The sequence below is a fragment of the Hirundo rustica genome, chromosome 8 (genome assembly GCF_015227805.2).
Source record: "Hirundo rustica isolate bHirRus1 chromosome 8, bHirRus1.pri.v3, whole genome shotgun sequence".
NCBI lineage: Eukaryota > Metazoa > Chordata > Aves > Passeriformes > Hirundinidae > Hirundo > Hirundo rustica.
The window spans coordinates 9,712,373-9,729,334 of NC_053457.1; the positions used below are offsets into that span (position 1 = coordinate 9,712,373).

General features: G+C 48.1%; 2 protein-coding genes across 4 annotated transcripts in view; one reads left to right on the plus strand and one right to left on the minus strand.

Annotated features, from left to right (window-relative positions):
* The first annotated feature begins 1,480 nt into the window (after window positions 1–1,480).
* LRIT2 (leucine rich repeat, Ig-like and transmembrane domains 2) lies at window positions 1,481–4,506 on the plus strand. The gene is made up of 2 exons (XM_040071263.1): window positions 1,481–2,262; window positions 3,695–4,506. Exons 1-2 carry the CDS (start codon window positions 1,494–1,496, stop codon window positions 4,504–4,506), a joined length of 1,581 nt encoding a protein of 526 aa, XP_039927197.1. The 5' UTR covers window positions 1,481–1,493.
* Window positions 4,507–6,686: 2,180 nt separating this feature from the next.
* Window positions 6,687–16,962, minus strand: part of CDHR1 (cadherin related family member 1) — a 51,669-nt gene continuing 41,393 nt past the window's right edge. For all 3 annotated transcript variants that reach the window (XM_040071443.2, XM_040071442.2, XM_058421559.1), the window contains 2 exons: window positions 15,846–16,100; window positions 6,687–9,242 (listed from right to left, as the gene is read on the minus strand). In XM_040071443.2, coding sequence (XP_039927377.1) covers window positions 8,691–9,242; window positions 15,846–16,100 — 807 coding nt within the window. In that variant the 3' untranslated portion in view covers window positions 6,687–8,690. The remainder of the gene's footprint in view (window positions 9,243–15,845; window positions 16,101–16,962) is intronic.

A 16,962-nucleotide genomic window follows, 5' to 3' on the forward strand; every position in this document is an offset into this window, starting at 1 on the left:
CACGCACGGGCAGTGAGGTGCAGTCCTTTTCGCAGGCGTGCTCCCGTGCGGGCTGTGGTGAAGCCCATGCACACTAGATGGCCCCAGGAGAATGCAGAACTCCTCGGAAAGCAGACCTGAAACCTGCTGGTTTGGATTAAGAGATCAATACATTTGGTTACTCAAAATCCCTTCTCAGAATGGCTTGTTTTTTCGAGATGACTGAAAGGTAGTCGCCACGTGTCTTATGAGGGAGGACAGAGAATAGCACCGAAAGTTTGTATTTAAACAAAAGAGGTTGACTTCCAAGAGAGTCTTCAGAGAAGCCCACGGACTGGCCACAGCTATGCTGCTATTTTCACTCCCAACGTGTAAGAACTGAGCTACTCTGGGGAGGAGGAGTCATTTCAGAGGAAAAAGGTGCCATACTTATGTGCATCCATGCCGTAAAATTTGGGGTGTGGGTTTCATGCTCACTATGAGCAGAACAGACCCTGCACGGCGCTGTGGGGGAGGATGGACCGTGCAATGGGGCACTATGGCAAATTACAGCTGTGGGGTCTGGCCCTTACTGTGGCTTTCAACTTTGATAAAGCCATTAAAATACAGGAGATGGAGACAGACCCACAAAATTAAAAAAAAAAAAAAAAAAAAAGAAAAAAGGTGTGGTTAATTACTTGGCAAGGGCTTGGCAAAAGACATGGTTTGGGCTCCATCTTGGTATTTCCAACCAAATAGTATCTCTGTCAGAATCCCCTCAGCTGAAGAAGAAATGCCAGGAGTGGTCCTGGGGGAGGTTTTTAGCACTTGGACACTGACTGAGAACCACATTACATGTCTTCCTTAGGGTTGGGTCCCCAGCAGGATTTATTTCTGCGTCAAGGAAGATTACAGCTGATAGGATTTGCTTCTTGGAGGCTGTTGGCGTGTTTGGTGCAAACCCCTGCACAGTGCTTTCTTAAAGGAGAATATGGACCCTGTCTGTCATATTTTTCTTCTTTTTCTGGCCTTCCACAAGATAAACCCATCAGTTTCATCTTGCATAACAGGATGCTCTTGTTCTCAGGACAGCTTCGGAAGGTAAGAACACTGTTACCCCTGTTGTAGCACCTGTGAAGTGGCTCAGACAGCCCCAGGAGGAACTTGCAGATGATGTGAGCACCAAAACCAAGCAGACTGATGCATGGAGTGCCACCTCTAATACCTGAATTGTGCTGTCTTGAGCATAGAATGAGATCTCTCTTATTTCCCTGAGATATGTACTTACATACATAGCCATTTTTATGACTTAATTGCATTCTTTATGGTAAAATTGGTGAAAACCCCAGGGATGGATGGATGGATGGATGGATGGATGGATGGCTTATGTATGACCTACATACAATGCCGTATAATTATTCAAGTGCTTGTAGGGGTCTGTCTCGATCTCCAGCAGAGGGAACTGGTTTATTGGCCACAAACATGGTGTGTGACCTGGAAAATTGTCTGGTTTCCTCCCTAGGAGTTTGCTCTGCATGTCTGCACTGCTGAGGCAGATCCCCACAAACATCCCTCAGGACATCCGGAAAATTAGAATAGAAAATTCTCACCTAACAGAATTGCCTCGTGGGTCTTTTGAGAACGTTAGTGCCTTGGAGTATCTGTGGCTCAATTTTAACAACATCACAGTGATGCACATCAAGAGCCTGGAATATCTGCCAGCTCTGAAGGAGCTGCGCTTGCAAGGGAACAAATTAAGTTCGGTGCCATGGACAGCATTTCAAGACACCCCAACTCTGAAAATCCTGGACCTGAAGCACAACCGGCTGGATGTCCTTCCAGAGCACGCGCTCCGCTATCTGCCCAACCTGACCTATTTAGATCTATCCTCAAATCAGCTTACCATCATATCCAGGGATGTCTTCTACAACTGGCCCATCTACCAGAGAAGCCAGAGGATGGAGGGGCCGCTAGAAACTATTTCCAATGCCGTCCTGGCCCTCCATGACAACCCCTGGATTTGCGACTGTCGCCTCCGGGGATTTGTCCAGTTTATCAAGTCCGTGGGCCCACCTATTATTCTGATGAATTCCTATTTAACTTGCTCAGGCCCAAAATTCAGGACAGGGAAGTTTTTTCATGAAGTGGAGCTTAACAGCTGTATGAAGCCCCTGGCCTCAGCCCTTGACACCAACCTGACAGTCCCAGCAGGGTTAAACATCACCCTGACCTGCTTTGTGCAAGCCAGCCCTTCCCCTGCTGTCTGGTGGACCTATGCACTCAAACTTCTAAGGGCATTTAATGGTAAGCAAAGCTTTTTTTTCCTTCTTCTTACTTTTTTTTTTTCCCCCATTAAAAATTTATGCTGTACTATCCTAGTTACATAGGTCTGCAGGCCATCACAGTCACCACAGCAACCCAGCCCCTTTAGAGCACTGCAGTTATTGTAGTGGCAGTAATCCAAATGATCTTAATCATCCTGTGCATCTAAGCACATCTGACCAGCATAAGAAGAGCTGCTTCATGCAGGACATCAGTCAGTGATGAAAGGAGCATGGCCTCATTTTTATACAATTATCTTACTTGTGGATTTTAAGCAGCAATTCTTTCCTCATGATACATGATGTAGGAGCTACCAATCCTATATTAGTTGCACATACTTAATAAATACATAGTTATCTAAATAGGCATGTATATTTGCTATATATTATATACTACATACTTTATGGCATATACCATATATATATATGCACACTCTGTATATGTGCATGCAGATGTGTTTGTAGAAGCCCACACAGATATACACAGACCCGTATGTTCCTACACTATTCCCATGTATTCCCTCAAGAAATACTACACAAACCACAAAACTGTGTCGCCCTGTTTCCTGTCTGTTTCCATTCATGTTCTGAATGAACTGAAACAGAGGTGGTTGTTCTCCTGAAGTCTCGCTTATTTATATTCTTTAGCAAAGGTGTTGTAATATGAGACCTCTTCCTCTTCCTCCCAATCCACCCTCCCTCACGTTTATTTTTACTAAGAGCCTACAATAGGACAAGTTGCTATTTTCGTCAGGTAAGATAAGACGACACAGAGGCAGCCAGCACACAGGCTCTGTGTGCCCCTAATAAGCCAGCTAACTAAATAGGATAGCATTAACCCCTAATCCTGGGCTAAAATTTGCTTCAGTTGCAGCACTATAGCAGCACTTGTGTCTTTCCACAGGCACATGCTGATTAATTACATACAGTTTCTTCTCAACCACAGCCACACACCCCTGTTTAGGTAGATGACAGGGTTTCACACTGTTCTTAAAAGTGCATTTCACTTCCAGCCCAACTCTTTTTGGCTTCATACACCTATTTTGGTCTGAGCCTCTTGGGACTGACATTTTTAATCCTAACAGAGGACGCAGCGTATGTCCAAAACGTAGGTGTGCCTCCTCGGTGCCTCTCCTGGATTGCGCTGACCGAAGAAGGCTGACTGCAGACGGGCAGCCCGGCCTCTGCCCACTGCAGCTTCTCCAGCTGCTTGTACTGGTTCACACTCCATGCCTCCCATGCCCGGGTGTCCCAATGCTAAGTTTATTGCCTTTCAGACAAACACTTCGCCGTGGGCTCTGCGGGGTCTGGCACGTTCCTGTGCCCCTCTTCCTTTGTTCCCCGGGCAGGGCGGGTCCCGAGCGGGCCCCGTCCCACGCCGGCCCTGGGTGCTGACCGCTCACCTCTGCCCGCAGTGTCCACGGAGCCCGTCAGCGAGGACACCGTCCGCTCGGAGCTGCTGATCCCGGCGGCACGGCCAGCAGACGCGGGCAACTACACCTGCACAGCCGCAAATTTCTTGGGCAACGCCTCGGTGGCCATCGATCTCCGCGTGGTGGCCCCGTGGGCGTCCACCACGCCCCGCGGCTGGGCGCCCGCGGCCCCCGCGGAGCCGGGCGCTCACGTGGAGGTGCGCATCGCCAAGCAGACGGTCTACGGCATCACCCTGGAGTGGTTCGCGGCGGCGGCGGCGGCGGCGGAGCCGGGGGAGACCTGGTACACCCTCCTGGTGGGCCGCTACGACGCCGCCCAGAAGGACACCATCTACATCGGGCCCGGGGTCAACACCTACTCGGTGACCGACCTGCTGCCCGCCACCAAGTACGAGGTGTGCGTGGCCGTGCGCAACCAGGCTCCCCGCAAGGGCCAGTGCGTCGTCTTCGTCACGGGCAGCGACGTCAGCCAGATGGAGCAGCGCGAGAAGCTCATCCACATCGTGGTCATCGTGTGCGCCATGGTGCTGGCCGTGCCGGCCGGCATGTACGCCTGCACGGCCGAGGCGCTGCCCGGCTGCCTGGCGCGCTGCCCCGGCGCCTGCCCGCGCCGCCGCCGCGGGAGCCCGGCGCAGGCGGCGGGCAGCAAGGAGAGCACGCTGGACAGCCTGCCCGCCGGCAGCGAGGACGGGCTGTGCCGCACCGACGGCGGCCGCGGCGCACGGCGGGCCCCGGAGCGCCCGGAGCCCGGCAAGGCCCGGCCGCCCCACAGGAACAGCGCCGACCTCTACTAGCCCGGCCTGCCCGCCGTGAGGGCGCGGCCGCTGCGGCACCTCCCGCCGGTGCCGGTGTTCTCGAAGGATGGATAGCGCCGGGGCGGCTCTCTGCTGCGGGGACTCGGGTGTTTGCGGCAGGCTCGGGGAGCCCTGGGAGTGGAGGTGCCCGGGCTGTCCGGCCGCGGGTGTGGGTGGAGCTGCGCCCCGGGCTGTCCCTGCAGCGCTGTCACGGAGCAACGCGCACTGACACACCGAGAAAACCGACGCTAACAACATAACTACCCCGAAGCAGGAGTGATGCTTGTGGCCAAAGGCCAGAGGTGTCCCCTCGCTCACCCGCACAGGTGTGTCTTTATTTATGTGTGTCCGCAGCTCCGTCCAGTGCCAGGTGCCGGCTTCTCCTGTGTGCCAGCTCCTGGGAGCGGACGGGGGAGCCGGGCACGGCTGTGGTCACAGCCCAGCAGCAGCAAATGGTGAGGAGGACTGGGTCAACACGATGAAGAGATGTTATTTTAGTTGGAGAAAAAATTGTTTTGACAAGAGGTTTTGGTTTTAGGAGCGTTTTTTTTGGTTGTTTGGTTGGTTGGTTGTTTTTCCCCCTTACTCCTCTTTAAGGTTTACGCAGCCCTAAGAGATTCACAGCTTTGGTTGTACCAACAAACAGGAAAAGTGCAAGTGCTTGAACCAGGCTGGTGGGACAAGTGGACAGGGGCAGAGAATATAGTGCAGCAGGGGGTTGGGAGCTAAAGCTACAAGCCAGGCACATTCCCTAAATGCCGACATCCTGTTGCTTTGAAACCAAAGCTCACCTCTTTGCTAGAGGCAAAAAAGCCCAAAGATGCATGTAAAAGCGACCGCCTCCCGCTTGTGGAGCAGCTCAGTGCTGTGATTCTCGGGGGTCTGAGGACATGTGACTTACTACTTTTTTTTTTTTGACGTCATGCTTTCCAGTGCAACCAAAGCATGTGGCCCATAGACCCACAGCCCTAGTTATATGTTATAGATCTTTTCAAAAGAAAAATACAGACTAGACACCCCAGCTGTTTTGAGCTTCATGTTGTGGTAGCTTGGCTTTCTAATTGTATTTTGGTTTTTGGTGTGTGTTTTCCATGCTCATTTCTCTTCTCAGGCCCTATGATTCCTCCTTCTGCTATACCGTACTGCTCAGCTTTTTAACAGAGCTCTGTTTTGTCACTGCTGACCCTCGCTGTTAATACTTCACAGGACTTCCTACTCTTGTCAGTCTTTTAGTGTCAAAGCAATAAACACGACAGGTTTTCAGAATATTCAGAGGTCCTGTGCTTCATCTCTGGCCTTTTACAGTTACAAATTGCAAAGAAGCCTGGATTCCCAGGAGCTCCGGGCTTTGGCTGCAGGGATGGAGGAGCGGGCAGCTTCAGTACAAGTCACAGGGGTCATGAGTGGTGAGGAAGGGGCAGAAGCAGCTGGCCAAGCAGGAAAACCTTGTCCTGGGAAAGCCACCCACAGACACTGCTAATACAGAGTGAGGCATGAGCTGATGCTGGTTGAAGACCAGTGTGGGGCCATGGGAGAGGGGGAGTAAATAACGAAGCACCGTCAGTAATGACTGGCCTTCTTCCACCCCAGTAGGGAGGAACAAGAGCACACTGTCGAGACTGCGGAGAGCTGCTGAATCTCAGTGAGGAGACAGCCAGGGAAAGACAAAACATCCCCTGACCACGTGGAGGAAGCTGATAACAAATCCCATGAGACTGAGCCTGCCGCCTCCCTGCCCCCGGGCCATGCTGCAGTGGGCTGTACCGAGGGAGCTCGGCCAGGGCTCTCTGTGACCCTGCCCCTGGCCTGTGCCAATGCCATCCTGCTTCTCACCTCCTCTCCTTCCTGCCTGGTGTTGTCCAAAAACCACAGAGCCCCTCTCCCGACTCGCAGCCTGCTGAAGGGGCCATTTGGTCATCCTAAAAAGCAACCAGGCTGGCCTGTGGCAAGGGAAAGGCAGCGTTCCCAGCAGAAGCACACCAAGCACAGAAGCACCTTTTGCAGATTTTTATTAAATTTATTTATTAAAAAAGTTCCTTGAAGTTGAAATACAGAGTAACTGGGAAAGAATCTCACAACAGAGTAATAAAACATCTTTATTGGCTCTTAAATATAATCTCTAAGAATACAAGCCTGTAATTCCTGTTAAATCTAACAATTGAATGGTCTTTATAGGCTTTCCTTATTAGAGAATGAACACTGAATACTGGCAATAACACAACACTGGGAAGACAGTAGTATGGGGAACAAATCTGGAACTTTGGGGAACGTTGCAGAACCTGCAGACACTCAGCCAGCAGAAGGCAGGTGCTTGTACAGGGCAGCAGGAGTGGCCTCAGGGGCTGCACATCCCCTCCCTCCACCCAGCTTATGGCCAGGGGACAAGGACAAGGTGATTGGACAGGTGAGAACCTGGGCCTCACATCAACAGTACCCCTGGAAGAGGGATAAGCAAGAAAACAGTAGAGAAAAGGAGAGATGTGACAGCAGAGGCTCTGGGAGCAGCGCTCCTGCCATGGCCCGCAGCTGGGACTCTGCTGCAGAGATTTTCCTAGTAAGTGGGTAATTTCATATTCAACCAGCTATCTGCTAAACTGATGAAGTCCTGTTGCAAAAAGGGGAGTACTGAAGGGAGAGGAGATACTGAAGGCCAGGTCTGCTGGTTCAACTGAAATGACAGCTGGAGAACTCTCATGAACCCCTTGAATTAACACAGGTGCATCCTGTCAGGTTTGCTCCCTACCTTGATGTTCCTGGTACTATGACAGCACAGCTTCCCTGCAGGGCTGGGTGTCAGAGAGAGGATGCAGGGTGCTGCTCCCCAGCCAGCTCAGTTGGTGCTGCCTTCTCCCCAGGGGATGGAAACACTCAGACCCAGCTGAAAAACATCTCCTCAGAAACAAACCTGAGGGGGAGTCCACGGGGTAGATGCAGTGAAAAAAGTGCTATGCTCTCAGTGCCTTTTTACTGTCACATAACAGGGAAAAAAACCTGTCAGCTGCCCTGCCAGTCCCCTCCCATTAACTGTTGTTTAATTCACTCAAAAATACTGATAAGAAAAACATGAATATTTTATGGAAACCTACTTTTGCACACACCAGTCCCTGCAACAAGGCAGGAGAGGTGATGAAATATATTCCTTGACACCTTCTGCTAGCAGTGTACAACACCACACGATCTTTCCAGACACTTCCCTGACCAACATATGCAACATTCCAGCACTTGTCTCTGTCTTCCACCTATCATTTGCCTCTCAGTTTTACCTTGTCTTCCCTGTGTTTTTATTCATGTCCTTCTCCTTCTGGGCTCCTGCTCTTTTGGAGTGCAGTGTCAGAAGGAGGCAGTGCTGAGTGAGCGCTGCTATTTAACTTCTGTGCTCAAATCTTGCCCCTGCTGGTCCAGGGAAGGCTGAGGTGCTCCTCCTATCCCTCCTCAGCAGGCAAGTCCAGGGCAGCAGAAAAGTGCAGTACCATGTCAATGTGCTCTGGCAAAACCCAGCGTAAGCTGCAGGAAAACGAAGAACTCCAAGCCTGCCCACTTACCTTTTGGGAACGGAGGTACTCAGGCCACGAGCACCTCGCCCTGCCAGCTGTTGCGAAGCACATTGTCCTCTGGGGACAGGGCAGTGTCACTGCTGTAGGAGACCTGCACCTCGACTCAGTGCTGCTGCCACAGCCAGGCCAACATCTTCAAAAATGGGTCTGGGATTTGAAGTGATGGATTTTCAGACACCTCAAACCCACCTGCCAGACCAGGTCAGAAGTAGCATCTACCAGGGCCTTGGCTGCAGAACATCTTGTTTGAAAACCAAGGCTCTGGGTAGAGACCTCCAAACCAGGGGCAACCTGAGTCCCTGTTCACCTGGGGAGACTGTGGCTGGCACACCCAGCACCGTGGTCAGACACAGCTGCAGGGAGGGCCCATGGAACACGGCCGAAGGAACCGCAGTCGTCACCGGACACGGAATACGGCCGAAGGAACCGCAGTCGCCACCGGACACGGAGGCAGCGCTCTGCGCGTGGGGTGACTCTGTAGCACGTGGTACTTGCAGAAGGTGAGGGGTGGGGATCACAGCGAGAAGCTGCTCTGGTTCACAGGGTGCTGACAGTCACAGGGAAGAGACAGCATGTAAAAACATCCATGCCCAGCCACAGTCTGCAGTCTCTGGGGGCTGCTGAGAGTACCTAAATGTGGGGCTCCCCGAAAGCTGCGTTCCTCTTCTCAAACCTCATTTTGAGCTCTGACACGAGGGCGTTGTGGGTGCTGCTGTGACCTTTCTTCTTTGGTGGCTTGATTATGTGCTTGGGAGTGAGGGAGCCGGACACGGTTGGCACCCGCCACCCTGGGGCATCGCCCCGGGGAGCCAGGGAGGGGGGTGGCGGGGGCACGGGGGCTGCCGGCGGCACGGAGACAACCTGGACGTTGTTGTTGCTGTTCTCATTGTGCAGGCTCTTGACATCGTCGTCAACGACAAACTTCTCTGCAGCGTTGCTGGGCCTCTTGAACTTGAGCCACTCCATCCTGATTGTCCGGGGTGGCGGCATCTGTCTCTTTTTTATGATCCGTCTCACCGGCATGACTTTGTTGTTCCGCTTGTTGCGCCAGAACATGGCAGTAGAGATCATGATAGTTATCAGCACCATTATGCCCATGACACCAGCTAGCACTCCTAAGGCTTTCATGGGGTTATCTTTAGTTTGCATCAAAAAGGCGGCCATAGGCCCTTTGTGAAGAGTCTGTAAAGGAGTACAAAGAAAACACGTGACTTACTCCAGGGGACAGACAGTGACCCAGAAATTTCATTTGTCCAAAATATGTTACAAGTAGAGCTGATTGATGGAAGGTGTCTCTAAAAGAAAATCATACGAGAGTCACGCAGCCAGTCCAGCCCAGGGGTGGAGAATTTCGATGGGGCCAGAGACTGGGTAAACATTATAGTACTGTGAGGTAGATGACTTGAAACACAAAAGCTTACAGAAGCATTGCCACCAAATTAGGGCAGGTTCCTGCACGTCACCAGTGTTTAACTTGCAAGAATGGAGCAAGGAAATAATTGGCTCAATTACTGAGCATGGCGTTGAAAAGGATTAGGAAAAAACTTCTGCTTATAAAATGTCAGCGTACAAATCAGTAGTTAGCAGATGTGTGCTGCATTCTGTTTTCAAGTACTCTTTTACAGACATAACAAAACTCTTTGAGGTAGGGGAGATAAGTGGAGCTAAAGAGCTTTGTTTATAGAAAGAAAAGAAATCAGCAATGACATAAGCGACATATGGCATATTAAGGACAAATGAATGGCCAGTTCACTTTCCAGCTTAGCACACTGAGCGTCTTGGAGGTCCCCGTATAATTTTGCGGATTTTGCCCTGTGGGTGGAGCTTGGATCTTTTCACACTTTTCCAGTACATGATGGTGGAGATCACCATTGTAACAGAAATGGTGGAAAGGACGCCACTCATGCATATTCCATATATTGTCCATGGACGTTTCTTGAGGCCTAAAATATAGGATTTTACCCTGGACTTGATCTGGAAATATCAAAAATAAGAGAAATGGTCAACCCTCACATGGTTATAGTTGAAGGAGGCCAGTATCTATTATAAATACAGCTGGGGAACTAGGCTGAAGTGAGCACAGGATAGAGAGCCTATAAAATAAAGGGAGCTAAGTGCTGAACTATGTACAGGAGCGGAGGCAGTTGCAATGGTGTTGAACTGAATCCAGAAACAGTAAAAGAAGTTAGGAAGCACTTAAAAACTCCTGGCTGATTGGGGAATAAAGGCTAGAGCCATGGCACATAGATCACCCTTATTCAGGGCATGGCAGCCCATGCATGGACTGCTTTTCCAAGAGGAGTTCATCCTGAGTACAGGTGGTATCTGAACAGACAGCAGTGCTATGCAAGGCCAGGAGATCCCTCAGAAATGGCACATTCACATTCAGGTTTGGTTATTGAGAGCTGGTCATGAAGTGATGTGTGGCTGCAGAAAGACAGGGCTGCCCACTGTGCCCCAGGCCCCTGCCTTTGACTCCGTGAGGGAATCCTCACCCAAACTTTGTATGTCTAGTGATCTGCGTTTCAGTTAGAGGTCTGAGCTCCCAGCTCTTGGTTAATGAGGTAAAAATGACACCTCTGGAGCAGGAGTCACCATATGCCAAAATAGACATCAGAGACAGGGTGTAAAAGGAGAATCTTGTGAGTAGCTTGGACTCAAACCTCTGATTTGTAGATCAGATGGATTTCCCTGTATGACCCTAATCTAGGATGACCATCCAATCTCTTTGCTCTCCTCAGTCTGGGAGTATCCCAGAGTGTGCTTCAGAACACCTCTTGTCATTAATGTCACATCCATAAACTTGGGGCATGTAAATTAACTAAACACCTCCCTGTCTTAATTTCTGTGTTTTCACAGTCTATCTCAAACACATTATCAAGCCCACTCTTCTCCTACCCTGATTGTGTCCCAGTGCCAGGAAAAAAGGGGCAAAGAAATGCTAGTGAAACTCACAGACCATGTCACTGGGCAGGTAGGGACAAATTTTCATCATTTTACTGTGCAGAGAGTTTTTCCAGTATTTAATTAGGAGTGGACATGAGCTAGAAACCAAAAGCAAAGCAGCCCATGACTTTGGTGGAGCTTAGATTCACATCAGCTTTGCTGTTCTGCATCACTTGGATTTTTTTTGTACTTAAATCTCATCAGATAATAGAAATTCTACCCTGGCTTACTTAACTTCATGTGAAAGTCATATGAATTTAGTGTCAGATAAACCCTGCTAAGTAGTATATGGCCTGAGTCCACCTGTTACGAGTTTTGTTAAGATCTCTTTTATAAGAAGGCACTGATGGCTGAAGAGTATTTGACTAGGTATTTGAAAACCTTGAATAAATGAGATTAGGCACAAGTACGTGTTGCCTGTGTACTACAGCTGCAGAGGTAAGAACATGTAAAAATTTTATACAGAGTTTCGGCATGTGGCTTCGTTCAGTCCCCTGGTCTCAGCAAGTCTGGCATCTGTTCAGAACTTCCAATGATGAAGAGATGATTAATACCAAAACTAAACCCATTAACAGCTAGCTGGTTCAGCCTCTATTCTAGTTACTTGACCTTTACTAAAGCTTTGCCTGGAATTAGCCTTGGATGACAACTGTTCTGCATAAAGGCATCAGATATTTTATGAGCACACAGTGGGAGAGTTTCTGTTTGCCATGACACTGGCAGGATAAATAAGAGGAATAACTTGCAATACAAGTCAGGAATGTCACAATCTTAGCTGGGCTGCAGAGAGACTTATGGGAAGTGCACATTTAAAACATCTTCAAGTCCTTGTGTCGATTACCAGCAGTGCCATGTACCCAGCTCCACAAATAGTGCCACTTTGCAATTGCTGAAGCTGTTGCTTTTTTCCTAAAGGGCACGCTGCATTTTGAAGAGTATTTTTTTTTTTCTGGTACACATAAAATAAAAGCAGATACATGATGAAATGGAAAGCTGTCGTATCTCTGTGGGCCAGGACCTGGAAGGAACACTATTTCTTACAGAAGATAATGCTGTGATGGTGTTTTTTTGTTGTTGTTTGTTTTTTGTTTTGTTTTGTGTTCTTTTTTGTTTGTTTGTTTTTGTTTTGCTGTGGCAGCCTCTCAAGGGCCTTTCCTAATGCATGGGTTGCAGTGAGCAGAGCACATAGGCCAAGCAGTCAGAAGCTGGACCCAAAAGGAATGTGGCTGAGCTGTTCAACCACAGGAGCAGCCAAGGCTCAGCAGAAATATTTAGGAGTCTAGGTAAGTAGGCAAACCTGTTAAGAGCCCAACCTTTGGCGGGTTATTTGTAGATGTGGCACTTCGGGGACATGGTTTTATGATGGACTTGGCAGTGCTGGATTAACAGTTGGACTCCATCTTAAGTGCTTGGTTCAGTGATTATGTTACAGACATCTTGGGCTGTGTTGACTCAAGCAAGTGGACCTGTACAATCTGTACAATGAACCAGCTGGTTCTGAGGAGCCCGCTTTCACAGATTTTTTTTTCACGGTGTTTCTTGGTTTTTTTCCTACCCTGGTTGCAGGGAGGGACTGCCTGTTGGTGCCCAGGTGCACTAGGTGTGCTCCCCAAACACATTTTCCTCTCTGGAAGAGAATTCCACCTTGTATGCTTGGAGCTATGTGAGGCACAGGCACAGTATGTGGGGATGATCAGGAGATTTGCTTCAGAATTGACTCCTGATCCGAGGTAGAGCACCAGCTGCCCCTGCAGTGTTTATCCCAAAGCTCAGTGCTATCACTGTATGTGAAGGCTGTGTTTGCATCACTTTGCAATACAAACAGCAGCATGAGGCAAAACTTCTCAAAACAAACCAATATTTTTTTTCAAGTCCATGGAACTGTGGAAAGAAGAGGCTAACTGCTCTGCAAACATGGCAAGGGCTGTGCAGTGCCATCAACCACAGCTCCCATGGTTGCAGTTTGTAGGAGAGAGGAGAAGATCTCCATGTTATTGCAAAGATTTTTGTTGAGCCTTTCAGTTAGAAAAATCTAAAACTGAGACTCACCAGCTATATTTAGAAGTTTAAATGAGTGGCCAAAGCTATTAAGAACTACAGATTATGCTGTCTAAATATGGACTTAAGCCTCAGTCCATGAGGAGGTGTAAATAAACGCCCCCTCTACATTTGCAGAACCTCAGTAGAGTCATCAAGAGGCCGAGGGATGCCCCCATCAGGCCGACCTTCAGGAACAGGAGTGGGAATCAGCCTTCCCTGAAAATATCAGGCAGCAGGAATAGATTTCTGAGTGAGACATATGGATGGAAAAAGACTGGCTTTTCCAACATATGTTTTTTATTCAGTGAAAGGATATTTTTTATTTATTGTGAAAGGCTAGGATATTAACAGATGCCCCTCAATACCAATTTCCATAAAATCAGACTCGGTTAAATTAAAAGGCCTTTGGATTCTTTTATCACTGTATTATTCCAAGAGAAGAAGGTCCTTTTGATGTGCAATACTGCTGAACTTAGCCACAAGGCATCCATCTCGAAGGGCACAGACTTGTGCTAATTGCAATGGTAAACGTTAATCAGAAAATATGCCTGTTTAATTACTTACTGTGATTAACACTGCAGGAAACCTCTAGAGGATGCATTCAAAAATATCCTCCTTATCCAAAATCAGTAATACATAAATGCCCACCAAACAGCGAAATGAGAGCCTTTGTACAGCTGGAGCACAGAGGGATGAAATGCACATTTCATCAGCCTCTGAGAAAGAGAGAGAGTGTGTGTATGCAATATGCCTACAACAAGAGATTGTTTTCTTCACAAAGTGTTAGCAGGGACTCTGCTGTCCCTGGGACACAGGGAATGACCGAGGGTTTTGGACACTGGCACTGCATCTCTCATACATGCAAACTGAAATCTGTTTCTGCAAAAAAGATGGGATGCTCTGGGATAAAAAATCCCCCAACCCAAACAACCCAAATAGTTGCAAGCAATGGAAGAAGTAATAGAGACATACACAAAAGGCTATGGAGGACGTGACACTAGATTAGTAGCCCAGATCCTGCTAAAGAAACCTACTCGAAGAAAGACGATGCTGTTGCTGTCTCAGACTCTCAGTTGAGAATTGGCATCAAGAAGAGCATGAGAAGAAGGAAAAAACTGTGTGTGCAAGGAAATCCATGTCATCACGTGCTCCCTGCTTCCCGTTTAGATTTTATGAGGAGGGCTCTCCCTCACTTTGTGCCAAATATGTACCCCTGGAGGGGGAGAAAAGGAAGCAGATAGGGGACTTCATACAAGACGCCATCTTTCATAAGGTACTGCTATTGCTTCAAGCACTAGAAGGAAATTCAGAAAACTCCTTATCCCACAGTATCAGCGACTTTTGTTTTCCTCCCAGTTGTCCTTCATCAGCTGGTTCAGGGACACGTTGTCCCCAGCAGGGGAGGTGTGGGGCACCCTCCCTCCACTCACACCCATCAGCCCCACACGCTGACAGAGGGTTCCAGCTCACTCAGGAGGGCAGCGAAGGCTGGTGGCCACCAGCAGGGACAGGCCTGAGGACATCGCCTGGGTCCAACCGGTGCCACGCGCTCCTGAAACTGCAGCCTCTGAGAAGCCTGGAAGCAAGGCAGGGAGGGCAAGTACTCCCACTCTTGGCTGCGGGCAGCAATTCTCGTTTGTTGTATAAAACCCACCGAAATTTCTTTTCCACAGGAAATCCAAGTGTTAAGCAGTGCATTCGCTTTGTATCTGTGAAGAGCTAAGTCTCCAGGCTTACCACAGGCACCCCGCACGCAGGGTGCCCCAGCTCCACACGGCACAGCCTGGCAGCAGCAAGCCCAGCCCACAGGGCTGGCCCCACAAGGCAGCCCCATGCCAGGCACTGCCCTGCTAGGGCAGACTCAAGTCCCCTGGCAGTCCAGCAGGCTCTGAACTGTGCACAAAAGCTATCCTATGAATGTGCCTCGTAAGAGGAGATGGAGAAAACAGAGAAAGATCATAACAGACCTAAGAGCAGTGGGAGCATTGTGACCAAACAAAGAGAAGGCCAGCTGCTTCTGGAGGGTGAGATTTGCCTCTTTGCCCAGTTTATGTGTGTGGTCCAGAGACTGTCAGGCTAATGATGTGTTTTTCATCTGCTTTAAAGCCCATTTCCTCCCTGCTGGTACCTATTTAAAGGCATGGCAAGGCAGTTACAATGAATAAGAATTGTGCAAGCGTGCACTGCACACCATAAATCACTGCTTGTTCTTCAGCTGATGTAAAAGCTGGACCAAGGAAAATATCAACCTACATGTGAAAGACTCTTTTAGAGTCTTCTTTTCCATCTGCTAATAATACTGCAATTATTAAACTCTCATTCAAAGTTCTATGTACTTTAAAGCATTTCTGTAAAGACTTTTCTAACTTTTCCTATGTCACTTAGGTTGATTTGTTTGATTTATTTCACTCTGAGCCCAGCTGATTTCCACTCATTTTTTGTAAGGGAAAAAGATTTTTTCTTCTCCTGGATGAAAATAAAAAAGCAGAAATTTAGCAGTCGGGATTTACCTTTACTCTCAGAAGTCTATAGACCTTAATTCATATCTAACAATCTCTAACAAAAAACTCATCTCCCAATTACATTATGCTCCTACCTTTGTGCTTTTGCAATAGTTCTGATCAAAATATCTTTGACATATGTGGCTGTAGAATCCAACTTCACCACAAGGCTATAGAAACACTCTACAAATCAGAGCTGGCAGGAAAGTCTCAGAAATGGAGCAAGCAATGTCTATCCACCCTTTGGTGCTTTTCAGGGATCTTCTCCCATAAGGATTTTTCTAAAACATTTGCTTACCTCTTCTGTGATATCAATCTTCAGAACTGCTGTGGTACTGAAGGACGGGGAGCCTCGGTCTTTGGCCTGGACCACCAAGGACCATATGCAGTCTTTATTGTTTGTGATGTTGTGGATGATGTCCAGAGATCGGATGTAGGATTTCAGCTTGATTTCCCCAGTGCTTTGGTCTATGTCAAACACATTGGCTGGATCTGCTTGCATGATGGAATAATCCACAATGTTGTTGGGTTCTTCTGCATCTTGGTCTATAGCCTGGTAGGGGAAGTGTAAAAAACCCAAATATATTATTGTTTGTATCTTTGCCTGAGGACAAAAAGCTTCTGAGCATTCACTTCTGATAGTATCTGTGCCATGACTGTGCTGCTTTCATTTCATCTTGGAAGCTAGGCTACATTTTCTAGTGAAAAACAGCAGGACTAGGCTCCTTTCTTTATAAGTGATTTCTATTTGAGATGAAATAAAATCAGAGGAAAAACTGAACTGTAACCTATCTGTAGAATGCAAATGGTCCTCAGCTGGGAGTTCTCACACAGTGTGGGGGACAAATGTGAAGTGATAAAGAACAACGGGATTAGCTCCATGCCATAAACTATAGCTGCCTTAATTTTTGTGCTGTGGTGCTTATTTTACTAGCATTAAGTGTTGTGTGATAAGGCCTCATGATATGTATTTAAATGTGTGTAACGTAGCATGTTCTGTGCCTGGGAATTGTTATTGCATTTTTTTCACCTTCTGTTCCACACTGGATTATTGAATTAAGTTCTTCAAAATGAAGGGAGCTAAGCTGTGCGGTTGAACACAAATGGGTGTCAGGAAGGTTAAGTGTTCAAACCCTGTACTTTCATTCACTTATCTTATTTGGGCTTCTTGTGATCACTATATAATCCAGGATCGTCCACCAGCTGATTGTTCAAATACTGTAACAGGACTTTATACTCTGCCTACAGAATTTATTTCTCATTCTCAGCAGTCAGTAAATACTATAATTCCACACTTTAATCCATTTGTTACATCCAAATGGATGTGCAAAATAAAGCTGCAAGAAAAGGCAACTTTCAGACATTCATCATGACCCCTGAGAGTAAACAGCAGAGGCAGGGCTTTTCCACAGCAC